The sequence below is a fragment of the Canis lupus genome, chromosome 24 (assembly GCF_003254725.2).
Source record: "Canis lupus dingo isolate Sandy chromosome 24, ASM325472v2, whole genome shotgun sequence".
NCBI lineage: Eukaryota > Metazoa > Chordata > Mammalia > Carnivora > Canidae > Canis > Canis lupus.
The window spans coordinates 31,372,222-31,396,232 of record NC_064266.1 but is presented as its reverse complement, the minus strand read 5'-3'; the positions used below and the strand labels follow the sequence as shown (position 1 = coordinate 31,396,232).

General features: G+C 43.8%; 1 protein-coding gene and 1 long non-coding RNA gene across 5 annotated transcripts in view; one reads left to right on the top strand and one right to left on the bottom strand.

Annotated features, from left to right (window-relative positions):
* The first annotated feature begins 170 nt into the window (after positions 1-170).
* LOC125753584 (uncharacterized) lies at positions 171-2,184 on the top strand. The gene is made up of 2 exons (XR_007405716.1): positions 171-479; positions 807-2,184. It is a non-coding gene; the product is annotated as an uncharacterized LOC125753584 (long non-coding RNA).
* A 2,391-nt stretch (positions 2,185-4,575) lies between these two features.
* IFT52 (intraflagellar transport 52) overlaps positions 4,576-24,011 on the bottom strand; it is a 39,236-nt gene continuing 19,800 nt past the window's right edge. For all 4 annotated transcript variants that reach the window (XM_035705476.1, XM_025470124.2, XM_049100787.1 and 1 more), the window contains 7 exons: positions 23,088-23,174; positions 21,416-21,484; positions 17,356-17,510; positions 11,023-11,110; positions 9,848-9,956; positions 6,476-6,621; positions 4,576-4,844 (listed from right to left, as the gene is read on the bottom strand). In XM_035705476.1, coding sequence (XP_035561369.1) covers positions 4,797-4,844; positions 6,476-6,621; positions 9,848-9,956; positions 11,023-11,110; positions 17,356-17,510; positions 21,416-21,484; positions 23,088-23,174 — 702 coding nt within the window. In that variant the 3' untranslated portion in view covers positions 4,576-4,796. The remainder of the gene's footprint in view (positions 4,845-6,475; positions 6,622-9,847; positions 9,957-11,022; positions 11,111-17,355; positions 17,511-21,415; positions 21,485-23,087; positions 23,175-24,011) is intronic.

Genomic DNA, 24,011 nt, shown 5'->3' with positions numbered 1-24,011 from the left:
CCGCCCTTTTCTGCGAAGACGGAGGAAAAGTTAGCCTTTGGAGTGCAGCTGGCAGTCCGTGGCCGCCGCTGTGAACCGGAGCGAGGGTCGCGGCCGGCCTCCAGGCGCCCTCGGGGTAGTCCGGGCCGCCGGACCACCCGGCGCGCGCCCCGTCTCCGGCGCCGCGCGGAGCATGGCGGGAGTCGCGCCGCCTGACGTCAGCAGGGGCGCCTGCGCTCGGAGGCCGGGAGCCCGGCGGCCTTGCCACGCGCTCGTACGTCGCGCGCGGTCCCGCGGGCGCCGCGCAGTCGGGGGTGTCGTCGCCGGGAGGCTTCCCACGGCGGAAGGGAAAGGCCAGGGCCGGAGAGGGGGCAGGGAGGTGGGGGGGCGGCCCGGCCCGACGCTGCGGGAGCCCTTCGCGCAGCTTGTAGCCATTTGCGACTCCAAGAAGTTCCTTTCTCTCCCGATTACCTCGTGAGCTGCGGGAGCCGGGCGCCAGGGTAAGGTGGTGGGCCGCGTGGCAAAACCTGGGATCAGCAAGATTTGTTACTCTCTTTGAAGATATTTCTTCCTGTTGAAGCCTGTGGGAGAAATTTGAACATTGGTCTTAGAAAGGGGAGCTGAGTGGCCGAAGTGGCTGGTGGGATTCTTTTCAACATCCCTCGGTTCCGTACTACTTGGATTTTTACTTAATTTTTAAAATTTCATTAGGGCACGGAGTTTGAGTAAAACCTCTCATATTTGGTTTTATAAACAAATAGTTTAGCAAAAGCCACATCGTAGATGTGTGAATCCTAAGAACCACCAATTTTCCCTCTTGGTCTTAGGGAGAGCAGAGACCCTCGTTCCCAACAACACTGTCTCCCCTTCCTCCGTGTATCACCTCCTCTTCGCGTGGACACTCCTGTTTCTCTGATCAGAGACCTATTGGAGTTCAACAAATAAAACCTCCAGCAGTTGTTTTTACGCTATTAACAGGGCTGATAACCATCACTTTCTGAGTGTGTTTTAAGAGTGAAGTTGAAATCCTTGTTCAAGTCTGTTAACTTTTCATGTTTGAATTTAAAAACACCCCTGCTCACTACCTTAACCAGTCTATTGAACTTAATTGCATTAATAGAGGACCAGTCTAACATACACAGCATCAGCTAGAAGATATTCTTGCCAAAAATGTCTAATTCAAAGCTAGTCAAGCCTTTAAACCAAACTTTGCATTTGAAGGAAAGATAATGGGATAATAGACACCATAATGAAATCATCAAAATAACCAGAATGTGGGACACCTAATTTAGTTGTCAAAAAAAAGTCATTAAAAAAAGGGGGGGGGGGGACAGGGAGACTGTTTGGGATTTAAAGAGACTAAAAAAGGGATCCCTGCGTGGCTCAGGGGTTTAGCACCTGCCTTCAGCCCAGGGCGTGATACTGGAGTCCCAGGATCCAGTCCCACGTCAGGCTCCCAGCATGGAGCCTGCTTTCTCCCTCTGCCTCTCTCTCTCTCTCTCTCTCTCTCTCTCTCTGTGTGTCTCATGAATAAATAAAATCTTTAAAAAAATTAAAGAGCCTGAAAAAAAGACAAGTCCAATGTGAGAACTATCACTGGCTTCTGACTTGAAAAAACATCTATAAAACACATTTTGGGGACAATTAGGGAACGTCTGAATAAGCATTATCTTATATTGTGAATAAGGTGGGATAATGGTATATTATAGTTCTATAATATAATGGTATGATAAGGTATATAAGAAAGTATGTAATGTCTGAAATTCAACACTGAAGTATTCAGTAAACTATACACACATATAAAGCATATATGGTAATCTGTTAATTTTTTTAACGTTTCAAATTTTCCATAAGAAATCGGGGAAAAACCTGCATCCTTGCCATAAGTCATCCATAGATAAAGGGAAAAAGCCACATGATCCATGGCATGACAGGCTTTGCCCCTTTCAAAGCACTTTCTCCAGTCAGTTTAATGGGAATAGCTCCAGATTAGTAGGTAGGCCGTCAGTATTCCTCTGCTCCTAGGTCTCTCTGGGCCTCTGTCCCTTTCAGGAAATGAAGTTGGATTAGATTCAGATCCAAAAAGTTCTTCTTAGGGTCGCCTGGGTGCCTCAGCAGTTGAGTGTCTGCCTTTGGCCCAGGGCATGATCCCGGGGTCCTGGCATCAAGTCCCACATCAGGCTCCTTGCAGGGAGCCTGCTTCTCCCTCAGCCTATGTCTCTGCTCTTGCTGTCTCTCATGAATAAATAAAGATATCTTAAAAAAAAAAAAAAAAAAGTTCTTTCTAAAATTTCAGGTATGTGTTTTAGTCATCTACTGCTGCATAACTCTTCCAAATTAGTGGCTTAAAATTCATGTTTGTGCATTCTGTGGGTCAGGGATTAAGAAAGGTGCAGGGACAGCTTAACTGCTCCATGATGTCTGGGGCCTCAGCTGGGACAACTTAAAGGCTAGGAGTGACTTGCTGGGGACAAGAATCATTTGGAAGTGTCTTCACTCACATGTTTAGCAGGTGATGCTTGTATAAGTTGGGACCTCTAGCTGTTGGTCAGAACACCTAAACATGGCCTATCACAGTCTGTCCAAGTGGCCTCAGACTTCTTGCATTGTTGGCTTGTGGCTCTAAAGGTGAATGTCCCAAGAGAACCAGGCAAAAGCTATATAACCTTTTATGAACTAGCTTCAGAAGTCACATAGTGTCATTTCCACTATAGTGCCAAATTCAGAGGGAAGGAACAGAGACCTTACCTCTCAAGAGCAGGAGCATCAAACCCACAGTTTAAGAGAAAAGGATATGGGCTGGAAGATAATTGTTGAGTATACATTTTGGAATGTATTCCATGTCACAACACTCCTGTTGTTCTATAACTGGTCTTCTTTCAGCAGGCCTTCAAATTCTGCCCTCTGAACAAAGTGGTTTCCCCCTTCCCCCAAGATGGCTCTGGCTAGACTACTTTTATTTTTTTTTATTTTTTATTTTTTTATTCATGATAGAGAGAGAGAGGCAGAGACACAGGCAGAGGGAGAAGCAGGCTCCATGCTGGGAGCCCGACGCGGGACTCAATCCCAGGACTCCAGGATCACACCCTGGGCCAAAGGCAGGTGCTAAACCACCGAGCCACCTTGGGATCCCCTGGGTTTGCTACTTTGAATAAGCCCTACACTAGGGCTTGAGTGTGTGAAAGAATGGAAACCTGTGAACAGAGCTTTCACATGAATAAATCGTTTGAAATTCAGGATGTGAGCCTTTTTTCCCAAGATTTTTAAATTTCTTTTTTTTTTTTTTTAAGATTTATTTATTTGTTTATGATAGACAGAGAGAGAGAGAGAGAGAGAGAGGCAGAGACACAGGAGGAGGGAGAAGCAGGCTCCATGCCAGGAGCCTGACGTGGGACTCGATCCCGGGACTCCAGGATCACGCCCTGGGCTGAAGGCAGGCGCTAAACCTCTGAGCCACCCAGGGTTCCCCGATTTTTAAATTTCTAAAAGTATTAATTCCTTGATAGACTATTCTCATGACTTCAATTACCAACTGCATATGAACTAAGATCTTGAGACTGGATCTCTCTTCTAAACCTCAGAAATTTCTATTTACTGGTTATTTCCACTGGTATGATGGCCATCATCTCAACTGGACCTTGTATGCTCCAAAACAGCTCGCCCCTCAGAATCCCCATCTTCCAGTAGCTCTATTGCTTCCCAGGATATTAGGCTCAAAATCTTGCCTATCTGACCCTCAATCATTGTACCAAATCTATCAGAATGCCACCTTTCCAGGCACCTGGGTGACTCCGGTGTCTGACTTGATTTCAGCAGGTCATGATCTCAGGATTGTGAGCCCCAGTCAGGCTCGTGCTCAGTTCAAAGTCTGCTTGGGATTCTTCTTCTCTTCTTCTCTCTCCCTTTACCTCTTCCCCTGCTCCCCCCCGCTCTCTAATAAATTTCGAAAAAAAATTTTTAAATGCCACCTTTCCTACAACAGCACTTTAGTTCACATCCTCATTACTTCCTCTTGGGGTTATATCACACCCTCTCATGGTCTTCCTTCCATAGTTGCCATCTTTATAGAACCCACAAGCTAAGCTGTTTCCACTGCATTGCATCCCTTACACACCGGCAGTAGTTCTGCAATCTTCTATCTGGCTTTCAGGGTTCCCCAAAGCTGATTCCCAGTATATCCAGTAGACTGCTATACATATCCACCTCAGCTGCCAGACATTCACGCAGGTACAGTCTCCCATTGTCCTTGGACAGATGATCACATTATAACCCAAAATGATGACAGAATTCAGTGCTTCAGGAGCTCAGAGGAAGGTGACAAAGTGTGGGTAGAGCCGACAGCCTCCAAATGGTTGTGTCCTGTGGACAGCTGGGAGATGAAGAGGTGAGTCATCCATGTAAGGAAGGTATCGATCTACTATTTTACCATTTTCATTAGGCACATGGGCAAACAGACTGGGTTAAGTTTGTTTTACATCCTTCTGAGCTAGTCCAAAAGCTCAACAATATTCATAAGCTTGACATTTATGCCTTTGATAAAGGAGACTCAAATTCAGAACTAGAGTCTGAAGAAAAGACTTCAATGCAAGACTCAAATTATAAAAGTACAGGTTCAGTCAGATTTAATTTAAAAAATGGAACATATCTTACATAAGGATCTTTTTAGACATGTTATACCTATGTAGTCACTACAGGAGATGCACAGGCCTATAACTCGGGGTAAAGAGTATATAGACAATTTTGTAAGGATTTGAAAAACAATTCAAAAATAGTTTACAAAGAGAATTAGGCAGAAGATGCTTCAAGAGGCATGATTCTCAGAAATTGTTCTGGAATGCTGGTTCACTTGTATCAATGTCATGTTCCTGGATGAGAGAATAAGATAGAATTTTAGTATTTCAGTACAAAGCATGAGATGTGAACTCTGGTGTTTTGCACTGTGATTAAGATTCTGAATCATCATTAATTGGGACACGTAAGTAATCTCTGGCTTGAAGGCTGGATCCAGCTGAAGGATCCAAGTTTTCACTCTAAGGACAGGGCTTTTGACTACTGCCCACCATCCACCACAAGGAGTAGGGAGCAAATACAGTTGAAGGCACCAATGCAAAGACCACAGAAGACTTCTTACCTTGGACTGGGGGGCTGTCTCTGCCTTGCCAGTAAGGTAAGTACTGAGAACGTACCTGAGCCCCATCCCACATTTCAGTGCCCCAGCAGTTACATCAACTCCCTTCTGGGTTCCCTTGATGGCACTTTATCTTGAGCACTGCAACTGCCCTATAATATTCCTGTCCCCCCTACAGAACGTGGCTCAGAAAGAGACAGCAAAGGCTACATCCATCTTGTTCACTCCAATGCCCCCAACATCTAGCACTATGAGTATCCAGCAGAGCCAGCCCCTGCCAGTAGAGTATCTAACCTTTCCACTCAGCATCTAAAATCCTAAGCATGTATGTATGTATGTGGAATGACTGAATGGCATATATGGTATGTATGTACATACACATATATATATGAAAATGGACCCTTACACTGTTTTATAGCTCTTGCCCCTGCAACCCCACTTACTATATCCTGAATGTCTTCCCAAGTCCTTAAACATTCTTCTGAACATTTTTAATGTTATGGCTACACCCTAGGTACTTAACCAGCTCCCTACTGGTGAAGATTTTTCTTCTATTAAAACAGTACTACACTGAGCATCCTAGTTGGTAAATCTATACACATTTAGGATTATACTATTAAGACAAATGCTAAGGATTAGAATTACTATGTCAAAGGTACCTACATTTTCAGGGCTTTTGAAAAATATTATAAAACAGATCACCAGAAAAGTGAGACAAATTTATTCTCCCATCAGTAGTATATAAATGTCCATTTACCAACTGGTTGAATAGACCAAATGAAGACCAGACATAATTTTAAAGTCCTTGGTCCTCAATCCAGAAAGATGATTTCTGCAATAAGGTGCTGACCTTGTGGCCAGCTTCTCTACACTTTTCCCAGGTCTCTACCCACACTGACATCACTGTTATGCCTCAAACATGCCAGGCAGGGAAAGCCCAGCCTGAGGGTCTTTGCACAGGTCTTCCCTCTGTGTGGGACACTTGTCTCCCAACTATCGGCATGGTGAAATCCCTCAACACTTTCAGGTTTTGCTCCAATGTCAACTTTATAGTGGGACCTACTCTAACCACCCTCCCTATTTAATACTGCCACATTCAGCACACTTGATCCCTGTTCTACCTTTTTAATGCCATCATCTTGTACTATATATTATATGATTTACTTATATATTTATGTCTACTGTCTAGCTCCTCCAGCTAGAACATGAGTTCTATAAGTGCAGGGATTGTTGTCTGTTTTGTTTACCTAATAGATACTTAATGAGTATTTGCAGAATGAATGGATGGCATAAAACCTAAGAAGTCCAGTTTAGGAAAGATACCACCACTGAAAGGGCTCCTACTTCAGTGGGCTTTCTAGACTCTACCTGGTTCAATTTCTTGAACTCCACCACTTGGAAGAAGATATGCTCAAGAATATGTTTGGCATCTTGTTGGTCCTTTGGTAGTTTACTGGTTACTCCAAGAATGTCACCACACTTTCGGACATAGAATTCCAGATCTTCTTCAGTACCTAGGCACAGTGGTGACAATCAGATGAGCCTTTATTTCCCATCCTTCCCCCAGTTCAGACTCACTGTGGTTTAGGTACGCCTTTGTCAGGTTCCTATACCTCTCAAGATCACTCACCTTTCCTAGGGTGATGTGACCACAGGATTTAAACAATAATAAACTAAAGAGATCTCTGATGTGCTGCTTTTATAAATTAGGACAAAAATGTGACACTTGTAATTGAAATAAAGCTGGACTGGTTCGGCTCTCCTACTCCCAGATCCAGAATTTCTACATTACAAAGAACAGGAAGAACTAGTAGGAAATCAAATTACCATTTTTTCTGAATGCAGCAAGGACCATTATGAGAAGGACATAGGGGTATTAAATAGCACTTATTAAAGCAATATTATAGAAAAGGAAATTAAAGAAAAACAAACACTCATACTTCTATCCATAACGTATCTCTGTGTAGCCATCCCCAGCAGCCCAATATCAAAGATGGATAGCCATTACATCCCTTCTTCTACTAGACTATAATTCTTTTCTTTGTTTCCTCTTCTGATGTATATTTTTTAAAGTTATGATAGAAATGTAAGTTTTTATTAAAATATTCAAACCATATAGCTACAAATCTCCTGCTCTAACTCTGTCCCCACCAATACAACCTAAGGTAATTATTGCCATGTGCACCTACATATTTATATATGTGTAAACAATGGGATCAAACTATAATAGTTCTGTAAGTTGCTTTCATCATTTAACATCATGGACATCTCAAGTCAAAGCTTATGCTCTGTATCTTTCTTAACAGATGTATTTCATTTGTTTATTAACACTGTATTTCATTTATTTCTTATTTATTTTTTTTTTAAGATTTTACTTATTTGAGAGATGCCTGGGTGGCTCAGTGGCTTAGTACTGCCTTCGGCCGAGGGCGTAATCCTGGAGTGCGGGGATCGAGTCCCAGATTGGGCTCCCTGCATGGAGCCCGCTTCTCCCTCTGCCTAAGTCTCTGCCTCTCTGTCTCTGTGTCCCTCATGAATAAATAAATAAAATCTTAAAAAAAAAAAGATTTTATTTATTTGAGATAGAAAGTGAGTTTGAGAGAGAGAGCATGATCAGGGGAAGGGGCTACAATTAATATCTCTATAGCTATATTTTTTGTTTCACATTTCTATAAGGATCTCTATAGGATACATTGCTAGAAACATATGTTGGATCAAAGCATCTGACCCTTCACAGGTCTGTTACTTTTTTTTAATACTTTATTTATTTATGAGAGACACAAAGAGAAAGGCAGAGACATAGGCAGAGGGAGAAGCAGGTTCCCTGTAAGGAGCCCCATGTGGGACTCAATCCCAGATCCTAGGATCACGCCCTGAGCCGAAGGCAGACACTCAACCACTGAGCCACCCAGGCATCCCAGGTCTGTTATTCTTAATCACTATGTCTTGCTAATTTTTGACTGCTCAGCATCTACCACAATGCCTGACACAAAAGAGAGATGCAGTGAAGGTGCTTTACATTGAACTGTTTTCATTTCTGCATACTCCTTCCTGGTCTGTGGGCACATAAAGATGTTCACATCCTTAGGATCCTACTGAACATGCAATTTTTTTTTAAATTTTTTATTTTATTTATGATAGTCACACAGAGAGAGAGAGAGAAGCAGAGACATAGGCAGAGGGAGAAGCAGGCTCCATGCACCGGGAGCCCGACGTGGGATTCGATCCCGGGTCCCCAGGATCGCGCCCTGGGCCAAAGGCAGGCGCTAAACTGCTGCGCCACCCAGGGATCCCTTTTTTTTTTTTTTTTTAACATGCAATTTTCTATCTTGCCTTCCTTCACTTAGGATTCTCACTTAAAAAAAAAAAGAAAGAAAGAAAGTATTCTCACTTAATTTGGAGTCATACCCAGGCATTTTCTTTGGGTCGGGGCCAAGGCATGGGGGACAGGAAGGATGAAAGTATCATTGCAAGAGTGGCTGGCCCTGTCTTGGGATTTAGAACCAGAAACACTCTCAATGGTACGTGTGGGTCACTCTTTGGACTTCAGAAACCTTTTTTATAATGACATGTTGTGGGGTGCCTGGGTTGCTCCGTGGTTAAGCGTCTGCCTTTGACTCAGGTCATGATCCCAGGGTCCTGGGATCGAGTCCCGCATTGGGCTCCCCAGAGAGCCTGCTTCTCCCTCTGACTATGTCTCTGCCTCTCTGTGTCTCTCATGAATGAATGAATGAATGAATGAATGAATGAATAACAACAATCTTTAAAAAAATAAAAATATAATTGACATGTCATCCCATTGAATGAATGTGACACAATTTACTATAATTTCTCTGCTAGTGAACATTAATCCCAAATGTTTAAATAATTTTGATTCCCAATCTTAAATAACGTGCAGTCATCTGTATACCTACCTTCACTCATCTCTTTAGATTAGATTCCCAGGAGTAGGGTCACTGCCTCAAAATGGATTAATTTTATGCCTCTAAGCACATGTGCATAGGCCCATTTGCTATGTAGGAGGCAAGGCATGTCAGAAGGAGCAGTGGGCCCAGAGTCAGAAGAACCACTCACCATATACCCATGTGGCCTGGGACCTCACCTCATGATCCACATATCAAGGTGGGCACACATAACTCTCTCCAGGATCCCTTCCAGTTTGAAGTCTCTATAATTCTTTTGGCCCTGACTGAGTTTTCTTATTTAAACTGCTCCTATGACCAATGACCTAGATTTGCTAAGTGGCAGCCAGGGTCAGAATCCATCCTCCAGTTACTCAATAGGACACAACTGAGGACCTACAGCAATTAAAGGTAAGACCTTGGCTTCTGCTTTTTTTTTTTTTTTTGAATAAATATTATTTATTTATTCATGAGAGACACAGAAAGAGGCAGAGACATAGGCAGAGGGAGAAGCAGACTCCCCAGGGGGAACCTGATGCAGGACTCAATCCCAGGACCCCAGGATCACTCCCTGAGCCAAAGGTAGATGCTCAACCACGGAGCTACCCAGGCCCCCTCAGCCTCTGCTTTGTACCATGTTCTAACTCACTGAACTAACTGGCCCGAGAGAAACAATCAACATCACTTACATGAAACAAACAGAAACTATCATTTTACACCACCATTCATATTTTATTCTCCCTGAACAAACTCTAGCTTTCTCTCATGAAAAATCTCAGAAGTTCACAATTAAGTAAAACTTACAAAAGAAAACAAACAAAAACTTTGCCAAACTTACATTTATTAGTAATCTGAGCAAGGCGGGCCTTCTCAGAAGAAAACGTCTCATCTAAGTCAAATAGCTCCAGTGGAGGAGGTGGTAATTCTCTGAAACTGGGAGGGAAAACCTGAAAGGAAATAAGGTCTTTCATGAAAGAACATGTGCCATAACTGGCAGTGATAAGATGGAAGGGAAACGAGAGGCCAAACTCAGCTCCTCCCTGGGATGAACCACCTAAATGCCTATCACCTCCTTCTGCCCTAACCCATTAGACCATATCAAGCGAGACAACTAGTCCATTATAAACAACTAAGCAGAGCCAGCATCAAACTAAAGCACTGCTAAATCAATCTAAATCAATCAAACTGACATACCAGTGCGCATTACCTTGAGCAAGGACAAAAGCTTGGGGCTGATTAGGCTTATTTGTGCTGAATCCTTGACTGTACAATGTGTTTCTCATTTAACCTTGAGTTCGTAAAGGACAAAAATTGGGGAACCAGATGTAGATGTAGATTCATGTAGAAAGTGCTAAATAAACCTGGTGCCAGAATTTGCAGGTATGCGTCAGCGGTGTGCTGAGAAATGTTTCACTATCAGCTTCCAAGACAATAGAACATAGGCCTGCTCTGTAGCCTTTGTCATTTTCTGCAATGTAAATCTTCCACCATGGCCAATTTAAAAAGCTACCAAAATGAAGCCAAGCAGCTCATAACATTCCAGAATGTGGTGGGATAGGATGGTTTTGAAGGTAAGTTGAGTTCCCGCTGACTGGAATGTTGAAAGTAACCTGTGCACGTGTGCCCACCCCTAGGCTACAGACTGTGCTATGAATCTGAGCACCTGCTGGCTAGAAAGCAGCAGTGCACAGCCTTTCCTCCATTTCACCCAGGATTTCTCATACCATATATGCCCTCCAACTACACAAGGTGGGAAATGCTTTTAACAGCCACAAAAGTCCATGCTCTTGATTTCTCAGTTGGGAGCTACAACCAGTGGAAGGCCTTACAGAATAATGGTTTGGTCTTTGCATGTTCAGAGCCAGAGAAACATGATTTCATGAGACGTGCCATACATTTAGGGTATACATACGTATACACATTTGGAGGAAAGACCCATGTGGTGGCCCAGTTGGCAAGGTAAGGGCAAAGAGTTGGGTTCTGTAGCAGGATCCCCCAGGCACACCTACTCACCGCTGGCTGAAGGGCTGGCAGTGGCGTCTCAAACTGAGGTTGGATGAGCTGGAGAGGTTCATGTTTCACGTTCAGCTGTTCATGGGCCCTGTGTTAATAAGAAGACAAAAAAGCAGGGTTCAACGTGAGACACTGTGGCAAAGCAAATCTAACTGACTGCACTGTGCTTTTTTCCATCAAATCAGGTGGTTCAACACTTTCATAGAAAAACACAAAATACATTGTTACATGTAATGATCCTTTCATAAATCTTCTCTAGTGTATCATATGGTATGACTATATTGAGAACTGAAGGGAAAGTTCTTTCAAGTTTCATATCAGGCTTCTAAACAGGCTTTTTATTTTTACCCAATGTACAGTGCGAACCTTATAACTGTTTCCTTGTTTTTACAATCAAGAGAAGGGGGTCAAATCTGAAGTCTGCTTCTAGCAACTGAACAGATCTGTACAATATGCACTTCTTTCTTTCTTTCTTCTCTTTCTTCTTTTTTTAATTAATTAATTTTTAGTAATCTCAACACCCAACATGGGGCTGAAACTCATGACCCTGATATCAAGAGTCGGACGCTCTTACAACGGAGCTAACCAGGTGCCCCTCTAACATACACTTCTGTGTGCTCATTTACTCAGCAAGTATTTACTGAATATGTATTATGCACCAGGTAGTTTTATACCAAGAGAACAGCAACCATGACAAGAGACCAAGGCAGCCCTCATGAACTTACATTCTACTAGAGGAGAGACACACAATAAACAAAACCCAAGATGCCAGTATCAATATGTATTAAAAGGAAAAACCAGGAGGGAGGGATAGAGAGGGAGGAAGCATGGGGTACGGCCTGTCAGATAAGCCCTGAGTGAAAGGAGGAAGTCCTGTACTTACTTTCACAAGTATCCCAGGCAGATGCAAGAGTAAAGGTACGAGGATTTTCACAGGATCTTGGGGTAGCCAGAGTGGCTACAGCAGGGGGACAGTGCTAGTGAGGGGTTCACAGAGTCAAGTGCTGACCTTACCTCATGTTTCCTTTTGTTTTTTTTTTGTTTTTTTTTTTTTTAAATTCTTTATTTATTTATGATAGTCACACAGAGAGAGAGAGAGAGAGAGAGGCAGAGACATAGGCAGAGGGAGAAGCAGGCTCCATACACTGGGAGCCCGACGTGGGATTCGATCCCGGGTCTCCAGGATCGCGCCCTGGGCCAAAGGCAGGCACCAAACCGCTGCGCCACCCAGGGATCCCTCATGTTTCCTTTTGATTGTGGCTTCCCCTCTGCCTCCATTCTCTCAAACTTCCCTATTATTCTTTTGTACTATACATAATTTTGTAAGCTGGCTTAATTTCTCAGGGAATGAGGCAAATTAGAATATACTCACCTAATTTAAACTATTTGTGACTTTTATTTTTATTTATTTTTATTTAATTTTATTTATTCATTCATGAGAGACACACAGAGAAAGAGAGAGAGAGGCAGAGACACAGGCAGAGGGAGAAGCAGGCTCCATGCAGGGAGCCTGACGTGGAACTCGATCCCGGGTCTCCAGGATCACACCCTGGGCCGAAGGTGGCACTAAGCCACCAGGGCTGCCCCTATTTTTTATTTTTTAAAAAGATTTTGTTTACTTGAGAGCGAGAGAACATGGTGGGGAGGGGCAGAGGGACAGGGAGAAGCAGACTCCCTGCAGAGCAGGAAGCCAGGAGCCGGGCTTGATCCCAGGACCCTGAGACCACAATCCCGAGCCATAGGCAGACGCCTAACCACTGAGCCACCCAGGAGCCCCCATTTGTGACCCCATTTGTGACCTTTTAAAATTAAGTTGAACAAGGAAATGCCAACAGGTGTGAACAAAGTTCATGCCTGCTTCTATGGATGGGTGATTTTAGAAAGGAAAGAGGTCTGTGACCACAGAAAGCCATTGCCATCATCTCCTCCACTATTCCCAGGTGTCTGGGGAGAAGCTTAGCAGTGCAGAAGATCCCTATGGAGTGAACAGTTAGTTACATGAGTACCTGTTACATGCCACATATAATGCCTGACCCTGTGCTGGGCACTGAAACTTATCTCACTTAATGCTCAAAACAACCCTAGATAGTGGGTATAATCTTTTATAGAAGAGGAAGCAGAGGGATCCCTGGGTGGCGCAGCGGTTTGGCGCCTGCCTTTGGCCCAGGGCGCGATCCTGGAGACCCGGGATCGAATCCCACATCGGGCTTCCGGTGCATGGAGCCTGCTTCTCCCTCTGCCTGTGTCTCTGCCTCTCTCTCTCTCTCTCTGTGACTATCATAAATAAATAAAAATTAAAAAAAAAAAAAAAAGAAGAGGAAGCAGAGGTATAGAGATGAAATAGCTTCCCAAGGTCACCTGGTTAAAAAGGGACAATGGCAAGATTGGAACTCTGAGCCAGCCAATCCCTGCCAACCAGGGACCCAAGGACTTGGTGTATAATGCAGGCAGAATGTCGCTAGGGGCAGTATCTAAGCTAAATGTACCACCACTGGCACACAAAGAATCCTGCTGCCAAGCCTGGCCTCTGCCATCCCAGCCGTTTCTTTCTTTCTGTTCTCAGATGGAGTCAGCTATACTGAAGACCCGTGTGAATAATAAAACAAATTCCGTTGCCTCTTCCCTTTCTTGCTCAGCTCACCACCTGCCCAAATCTTCCTATTAACCAACGTGCATGCCTGATGGGGATAGGGGATGAGTGGAGAAACTAATCTTAAAACCAAGAAAACCCAGGACGCCTGAGTGGCTCGGCAGCTGAGCATCTGCCTTTGGCTCAGGGCTGATCCTGGGATCCGGGATCCACTCCCACATCGGGCTCCTTGTGAGGAGCCTGCTTCTCCCTCTGCCTGTGTCTCTGCCTCCCTCTGTGTCTCATGAATAAATAGATAAAACAAGAAAACCTAATTTCGGAAAGCTATTTCCAAAACACTCTGGCCTGACCTGTAGCACCTCACTCCTCACTCTGGGTCTCAGTCCCCAAATCATCAGCCCCTGAACCCAGAAGGCAAGGACTCCACACTGTCTCCATCTCACCCCTACAGGCATCAATAAATACCAGATGGACTGTGTGACCCAGGAAATTTAACAAAAATCCTCTGCCCCTGGACAAGCAGAGCAGGACTAACTCCATTTCGTGCTACACCCACCATCTCATGTATAACCCTTACCAAAAACTGGCTTATTGCTTACGGTACACCCCCACCCTAGTCAAGCCGCTGAGCATACCCTTACCAGAAACTAGGTCATAAAAAAATGTATAACCCTGCCTTTTGCCCACCAAAACTACATGCCAATTCTGACCAGAGTAATAGACCAGTTCAAATGGATACTATAGGGTAAAATGTAATTCAATTGGCCACCTGTGTGTGGACCTACGTTACTGTGCAACTTTCTGTGTGTGTTACAATCTCATTGGCCACGGGCCCCTATAAAACTGCTATGCTGGGCAGCCCTGGTGGCTCAGTGGGTTTAGCACTGCCTCCAGCCCATGGCATGATCCTGGAGACCCAGGATCGAATCCCACATCAGGCTCCCTGCATGGAGCCTGCTTCTCCCTCTGCCTGTGTCTCTGCCTCTCTCTCTCTCTCTCTCTCTCTGTGTGTCTCTATGATAAATAAATAAAATGTTTAAAAATAAAAAAACTGCTATGCTTCTTAGCCTCAGGGTCCAAGTCCCTGCTCTGCTGTGTCAGGTATACTTGAACCCAAGCTCGAGCTTGCAAATAAACCCTCGTGCATTTCCATTAGTGTCGACTCCTTGGTGGTTTCTCGGATTCGCAATCTTGGGCATAACAGGACAAATGAAGTTATTTCAGAATAACATTCTACAGACGACATAAATAAAGACTAATTGAATTTTTACTCAGAGAAAAGACACTGCATTCAAAAGTTGTAACTGGCAAATACGATTACCTAGGAGCACCATATAGAAACTGGCTTGTAACTACTGTCCTTTGCTATGGAATGAAAGACAAATACAATTAAAAGAGTCCTCCAAGCTCCAAAATATCTACTACTTGACTCTGCTGGCACTAAAATAACTAAAATAATCCTGCATTCAACGCTGAAGAACAGTCACAATGACCTGATCTAAACCACATCAGAAGAGAAGGACACAGAGGCTAAAGGCCGAAGCTGGTTTGACTGTAACTGGCTAGTGTAGCAGCCTGATGTGCCTTGTTATTCTGAGAAAAGCACAGACTACAGAGGAGGAAGAGCCCCAGGTCCATCTCCAGACCGCCCTGCTTTCCAGTCCTTTTCCATCCCCTGGCTTCGAGGGACTCTGCTGCGGCTCACACTCCCCTGCTCTTCTACTGCTTTTCCCTAGCTTGGCAAAGGCCCGCCTCCTCTCCTGCCTCAAAAGCCAGGGCAGCTGTGAGGCCCAGTCTCTAGCCCAATCCCCACTCCAGTGCTGTCCCTGAGCATCTCCAGCCCCTCCCCACACTTCTCTAATCACCTTATTTAGTCTGCTTCAGCATCTATACTGGTAGTTCACCTGCACTCTTCACAGGCAACCTCTCAGCCACATCAGATGGAGGTGGAGCAGAACTCATTTCTCTCTCCTCTCCCCACATCCTGAGCGCCACGCAGCAGTTCCACCTGGAGCAAAGATTCCCGAGGGGGAAAACCCTGTCTCTGGTCTGACCATATAGACTTCCAAGGCTCTTGATTCTTTCTTACCAAACATCTCTTGAAACCACAGCGACTGCTCCCACCATCCCGCCTCTCAAGCCTCCAATCTGCTGTTAACAGTCTCCTAGCTGGTTTCTTCACTTCTATTTTTTTCTATTTTCACATTCATTGTATAAACTGCTACAAGGCGCATCATTTTGTCTGGTTTCAGAAAACACAGATTCAATCATGACCCTCTTTTAGAGGTCTTTTCTAGCATCCATTCACAAATCCGGCCTTTGCCCTGAGCCTCCGGCTGTTTGCCCTGGCTTCTCGTTTCTGTAATGCTCAGGCTCTGTAATGCTCAGGCGTGTCTCAAGTGCTGGCTGGAGAACACAGAACAAATTATTGCAGAGGACTTCAGAGGACCAAGTTTTCAACTATTACTAAGTTGGCGCTGGAAGCCAAAGCTACATGCAGTTCAAAGGGCAATTAGGAATAAACTTACCTGGACACACCTATACGTGGCAGGCTTTGCTCATAGAAGCAACTCATTGCCCAACTCTATCTGGGCATCCCTGCCAACTCCTGAAGCCTCTGCACCCCTGATGGTGCAGCACCCAGCATCATGCCAGGCAAACACAGGCCCCCCAGAAACACTTGTTGAGATAATCAATGGCTGGCTAAAAGAGCCCCTCTTTCATCAAGCCTTCCCTGATCACCAGAGTCTGAGTCAAATTCTCTCTTCATTATGTCCATAGTCTTCAGGTTTTTTTTTTTTTTTTTAAAGATTTTATTTATTTATTCATAGACACAGAGAGAGGCAGAGACACAGGCAGAAGGAGAGGGAGAAGCAGGCTCCAAGCAGGGAGCCCGATGTGGGACTCGATCCTGGGTCTCCAGGATCACACCCCAGGCTGCAGGCGGAGCCAAACCTCTGCACCACCGGGGCTGCCCTAGTCTTCAGGTTTTATTTCATACTTAGCATCAATACGGTAACCCTGCCTCACAGCCTCCATCCATCACCTCTAAAAAGCCATTAACTTTGGACACAGTGCCTGGCACAGGAGGAGCTCAGTCAGTATTTGGAGAACTTTAACATAAAGGGAGCAGCAGGAAGGCTGAACTCAGCCTTTGGTTCATCCAGATGTAGATGCCATGCCAGGCTGAAGGATGTTGGCCTCTGTCTCTGCCTGTTATTAGGAATGGACAATGATGAGCAGGCAATCAAACAGGGACAAGCCCAGGTCTGGAAAGCATTCAGGCTCCCACCTTGGGAGAATACCTGACCCCCTGAACTGCCTTCCTCAGGTGAAAATGTGGCAGGTGATTCAGAGGACAAATGAAATATGAAGTGAAGTAACAATGTGTGGTGCCTGCAGGCCACCTTGCCCACCCAACTCAATTTACTGGGGGTTCCTGGGGCATGGGATTCTGGGTGCTGAAACCAGGAAAGTCCCAGGCAAACCAGAACAAGTTGGTCACCATAAGTGCCTAATATGAGCCTAGAACACAACTGGCGACTAACAATTGCTGGCAGTTTCCTCTCCATCACCTCCCACCCCAATTTTCCCAGCTATCTCTGTCGACTTCATCACAGATCTGAGAACTTGTTTTACATACCACATATGCCATGACCCTAACCTCTGTCCCCAGGCTCACATTTTTAAACCAAATGCTCAGAATGGAGTGCAGGGCAGCTCCGAGAGGTATAGGTACTGACTTGATGACATTGGGGAGGGAAGTGGTATCCAGCTGGTAAATGGACAGGTCGAAGAGGGTGGTAAAGTCTCTTGGGTTCTCATCGCCCTCCTGGAGACACACTCGAAGCCGCTCTGACAGGGTGGCTGTGTCGGGCAGCATCATGTAGTCAGAAATCTGAAAGCCACAAGAGGGTTCACACAGCACAGCAAGAGTAAAAATTTCATCTAAATCTGTTCCTGGTCACTAGGAACTAAACCTTAAATAAGCCACTTCATGTGAAAAGAGGAACAAAAGTCACTTGGCTAAACTGCAATGCTGGCTAAATCCAACTCTGTAATTCCTCATGCAGTACTGAGCACAGCTGGAGAAACAAGCACGCTGACTGCCTCCTTTTAATTTCATGATCACTGATCTTGAGTGTTCAGCAGTCATTATTCTCGGCAATGCCCTCCTTTTGTCACTTCAGCCATCTCAAACAACTTTCCCTTTCTTAATTCTGGGGCTGATGACCTTATTTTCTACCTCAGTGAAAAAATAGAAACAATCATAAATGACAGTCCACAAGCTCCCACTACAGCTGACTCCACCCACCAACTTCGAGGCCAGACACTTGGCTTCCTCTCTTGCTACAGGTGTGAACCGCCTATGAGCCCAGAACAGATGACCCTTCCACTCGGACACTAGATCCCAACCCCTCTCACCTAGCCAAGGACATGCTTCCAGCACTGCTGAGAGCCCTTAATGATGACACATGCTCTGTGCTCGTAACCATAAAAGACCAGGAAAGCCTAAACGTCCATCAATAGGAGACTGGTTAAATATTCTACAGTACAAACAATGGAAAATACAGTCTTAAAAAAACAAAACAAACAAAAATCAAAAGAAAGCTCTTTAGAAATAAGGAAACATCTCAGACATATTGCTAATTTTAAAAAATAGGTGGTGGTGAACACACATTTATGTACCATTTATGTAAAATAAGAGGGAATGAGATCCATGCACACATTTATTTACTTATATATGTATAAAATATCTCTGTCAGAACATACAAGAAACAGCTAAGATTACTGTCACTGGAGAGGGGAACAAAGTAGTCAGGCAATGTGTATGCTTTTGAATTCCAAACTGCGAATGCATTACCTACTCAAAAAGTATTTAACTTTACTTTTTTTTTTTGAAAGATTTTATTTATTTATGCATGAGAGACACGGAGAGAGAGACAGAGACAGAGACACAGGCAGAGGGAAAAGCAGGCTCCATGCAGGGAGCCCGACATGGGACTCGATTCCGGGTCTCCAGGATCACGCCCTGGGCTGAAGGCAGTGCTAAACTGCTGAGCCACCTGGGCTGCCCTACATTTAACTTTAAATGCATGCTAGCAACAAGAAGTTTATTCCTAATTGGAGGTCCCTGCGACAGTGTGTTCTACATCTTCCACTGCCAGCATGGGAGGAGACATGCCTGAGCATCACAGAAATAAGTCTATGCAGACAGACTCACTTTTTTCTATATCCCAAGAGTCAAAACCTTCCCTAATCTTTAAACTTTTTTTTTAATTTAAGAAACAGGAGAAGAATATAAATAAACAACTGCTTTTCCCTGCAATATTTGTCTGTGTCAGAGGCTTCACCCTACTAACAAGATGGGGGTTGAAGGTGAGAACAGCAGCAGAGGTGCGGACCGTGCCAGGACACGCACCCAAGTGCAGCAGAAAGATGGGTAAGGTGAAAGCCCAGCAGTCCCAAAGATCCTGAGGCTGGTTCACATGTCTGCACAATCCTAGTTCAGGAAACCATCAAGGCCTTAGACATCTAAACGGAAACATAAGAGTACTCCCCCAAGATCACTGTTTTTCATGATTTCCTGGCAGATTTGGAGGTTAAAACTTGTCACAGAAATCCTCTTAGCTCTCTATTGAGCTACCATTTTATAAAGTCTCATTTGAAACTGAACTGCCATTTGGGTCTGAAACCCAATCCAACATAAGATTTGATCTGAAATCATAGGAACTCTGGATTTTCAGAATTTCTTACTTTGTGGTATGAGTGGGTCCAGCATTTTCCTTTCCAAAGCCTTACAACACAACATTTGCACCAGGTCTCCTGTGCAGAAGATTCACGAAATCTGGGATCCCTGGGTGGCGCAGCGGTTTGGCGCCTGCCTTTGGCCCAGGGCGCGATCCTGGAGACCCGGGATCGAATCCCACGTCAGGCTCCCGGTGCATGGAGCCTGCTTCTCCCTCTGCCTGTGTCTCTGCCTCTCTCTCTCTCTGTGTGACTATCATAAAAAAAAAAAAAAAAGAAGATTCACGAAATCACGTGCTTTTAGAGAAAGGCCTCAGCGAAGCACCACCCTCCTCTGGCACCCTACTGACACTTCCTTTCTGAACCAGTCTGGTGTCACAGGCGGAACACAGTAAACAAGAGAATGGCAGAAAAGGCACTCCAGAATCAGCCCAACACAGACATTAGTAATGAATGACTGGCCAGGTATCAATCTTGGCAGGGATCTTGAGGAGTGTACTTACTTCCATTTCCTCACCTAGAAAATAGGAATGACAGAAACTTGGGAGGAGCAAGGCGGCCACACAGACCAGGAGCAGATGCCTCATATCTTAGCACTGCTTCCTTTGGCTCCCCTCAGGCTAACTAGGATTGGCAGCTGACAAGGTCACCATCCACTCAAGAGTTGGATCCTGTGAGATCTGAAAAGCGAATTCTGACTATCCTCCAATTCTTTTACTTGGGGGACTTACATCACTTTTCAGGAGGAATTTAAGCAAAATATACATTTCATGTTTCCATATGAGGCGATATTTTAGACATGGGGTTCCTGTTTCCTAACCCAAGTCAGTCCTGGGGAGGTCACATCCTCAGCTGAGGGAGGAAGCTGGCAGTAGGCCACCATTTCTGACTCTCTTCTCACCCATTCCCTGTTTCCCACAGCAAGGAAATCATTTTCCTGACACTTCAGAGTTTAAGACACAGAGAAGCAGCGCACCCAAGTGGCTCAGTCAGTTAACATCTGACTCTAGATTTCGGCTGGGGTTGTGGTCTCTGAGATGGGCATGGGGCTCTGTGCTCAGCGGGGAGTCTATTTAGGACTCTCTCTCTGCCCTTCTCGCCTGTGCATGATATCTCTCTCTCTCAAATGAATGAATAAATCTTAAAAAAAAAAAAAAAAGAAAGAAAAGAAAAGAAAGAAAGAGAAGCAATTATAGAACAAGCAGATTTTGAATGAGGAGAGCTGAATTTGGGTCAAACTCTGCAGTCAATTGTTATTTGGGCATACTGCAATCTTGGGGAATTTCCATTCCCTCAACTCTAAAATGAAAATAAGACCCTCTCCTTCCCAAGGCTACTGTAAGGATTGCATAAGTTGATTTATGTGAAGGTATATGATACATGGGGCCTGTATATAATAAATATAAGAATTTAAAAAATTCTGACAGCTATATTACTTCCTACACCTTTTAATTTAACAAGTAAGTATACTTCTACTAAATGAGGCCTCACAATCATCCTGTGAGACAGGGAGCACAGGTACTAGTATCCCCACTTCACAGATGAGAAAATCAGGATGAAAAAAGGTCACAAATAGCCTGCTTAAGGTCCAAGGGTTAGAGTAGAACAAGACTTGGAAGCAGGTTACTGGCCCTAATCCCATGCTGGTCTCACTCTCTATCATCTGATAAGTAGGATCCTAATGCCTTTAGGACTGTTGTTCCTCAAAACACCAAAATTATAGTTTAAAACTTAAATTCTGATGATCTTTGTTTATTCATGAAAACTTATTTTTATATCCTTCATATTTCTGAAAGAATTACTTCTCTACAGATAATGATTTTGAAAGTTTGCCCAGGGAGCATATACATAGAATGAGGTTCCCATCCCAACCAATTGCATAATTTATTATTTCTTATAATGTGACCTTCATCACCTCCCAAAGCAACACTTCTTTCCATCTGTCTTACAGATAAAGTAAGAGATACATATGCCTTTGAAACTGTTGGAAGCGGTGCTGAGAGGCTGAACCCAAATTTTTGCCTTTAAAGTTTTTTAATGATTCACAGTCCCTACCTCTGGGTCCTCAGCATCGATCTGGTTTAGATTGATGTCTCCCGTTGTGAGCCACTGGAAAACAACATCCTGGGTTTAAAAGATAAACACAGAATTAGACACTTGGTTACTTGAGAAAACCCAAGGCAGAACTAGAAAATTAAATCAATCAGGAAAAAATGATAAAAGGAAGGATACTATACAGCAGTGTTTCAAAAAACAGTAGCCACTTTTCTCTTGGTGAAATCATATGAAAATGTCAAAGTTTTCCTAACCCTAATGCCACTTTTACTATTGGAAATTGAGCATTTATCTTAAGGTACTTTCACCTCTAATTACAGGCCAAAATGTATTAAAACTTGCTCATATTCCCAAAACCACCCCTCCTTAAATGTGATGGCAGTCTAAATTTGCAGAGCAGACTCTATCTAGACACCCCTAGAATGTGTCTAGGGACACTAGAATTTCATGTGGATTCTGCAGAAACAAGATCTTAATCAATCTCTCAATATAATACAGCCTTAAAGGGCTGAGGGAATTTGTTCATTAATGAAAAGGTTCAATAGGACCTTCTTTCTCTGGCAAGTGAGTCACCAGAATCACACCAATGTCCAGCTCTGATATGTGCCATCTGTCATCCTTCAAAAGACATGTTTCCTGTTTCCTTCACATTATGCTGATAGGCAACTGCATTGCTTTCACCTCATTTCCCACATCAACCAGTGACCAGTTCTGTCTTAAGCCCTCCCAATACAATTTGTGCCAGCTGGTCCCTCCCCTCATTCCTGCCTTCACTATCTTCACTCAGGTCACCATCTCCTCTTGGATGGCTGACTCTGCCAACCTCCTAACTGGCTCCAGGCTGCCTCCTCCCTCTCACCTTCCACATGTCTAAGAGAGGAGTCTTTTTGAAACACAGATCTGACTATGCCCAAGGTTGCTGGACACTCTACAAGGGCTCTCCATAGCTTTCTGCAGGAAGTTCAAGCTCCTAGGCTTTACATGTGAGGCCCTGGTTGAGCCTGCTCCTCACCTCTCCTCCAGGATTGGCTTCCACATCAAGATGGCATGCTTAAAAACATTCACCACATCCTTCTAAATTTACATCTCTGTCTCTCATGCTGCCTCTCAATGTACTATAAATGTTTTCAAATGAGGCCCTATTCCTGACTCAATTGTATTCTTAGTGCCAGACATATAATGAGTTCTGAAGAGCTGGTTTTATTTTTTATTTTTCTAAAGTTTGTGAGGTGGTGTTGTTGTTGTGTTGGTTTTGTTTTTCTTTAGTAATCTCTATACCCAATGTGAGGCTGGAACTCATGACCCCAAGATCAAAAGTCCTATGTTCTGATTGAACCAGCCAGATGTCCCTGAAGATCTGATTTTTTTTTTTAAAGATTGATTGATTGATTGATTCATTGATGATAGACACACAGAGAGAGAGAGAGAGAGAGAGAGAGGCAGAGACACAGGCGGAGGGAGAAGCAGACCCCATGCAGGGAGCCCGATGTGGGATTCGATCCCAGGGCTCCAGGATGGTGCCCTGGGCCAAAGGCAGGCACCAAACTGCTGAGCCACCCAGGGATCCCCAAAGATCTGATTTTAAATGAATAGATTACCTTAGCAGTATTTTTTTTAATAACATGAAAATCATACACAATATACATTAATGTAATGAAAGAGAAGAACCTACCATGATTTTGCTGTTTTCTTCTTTATCCAAATATTGGTCACTGAACATGTGACATGAGCCAAGGACTGCCAGCTTCCCACCTTGGTTCTGTTGATGAAAAAGCAGTGTCAGATACTCAGATCCCAAAATGCACCACCCAAAATGCATCCTAGACCCCAAAAACTTATCAGAATCATGCAACTATCCATACTAAGTGCCAATTCACATCAGGATTTTAATGATCTAGAAATATCAACTATGATAGCAACCATATTCTCACCTGCTTCTCATTTTAGATACTTCTATATCCTTCTATTTGACTTTAACAAAAAGCAATGTGAATTGGTTCTACAGCATTTTCCCATTTAACTTATAAATGAAGATTATACAAAGGTAATCTATAAAGATTTAAAGATATTTTATGAGAATCAAAAGACACTACTTTACATCCAAATAAAAAACTAATCCCCGAGCATGAAAGGTCACAGAAGAGGGCGCTTGGGTTAAGTGTCCAACTCTTGACATCGACTCAGGTCATGATCTCGGGTTCATGAGATAGAGCCCCATGTCAGACTCCGTACCCAGCATGGATTCTCGCTCTCCCTCTGCCTCTGCCCCTCTCCTCTCTCTCTCAAAAATGGAAAAAAAAAAAAAAAAAAGAAAAATCACAAAAGAAATAACTAGTTAACAAGAAAAAAATTTAATTAGTAATTTAAAAAATCAAAACAATAAAAAAAATCAAAACAATGTATTTTTGCCTATTAGATTAATATGAAAAAGATGACTGCAAACAGCGTCAGCCAGGTTATAGTGAAATAAGTTCTTTCACACATTGCTAAAACAGTCAACGTTATCAACAAAGCATACAAAACTCTATGGACAATTTCACAGTCATAATCACACAAAGTTAGAAATAAATTGAAATGTTCAGCCACAGAAAAAGTG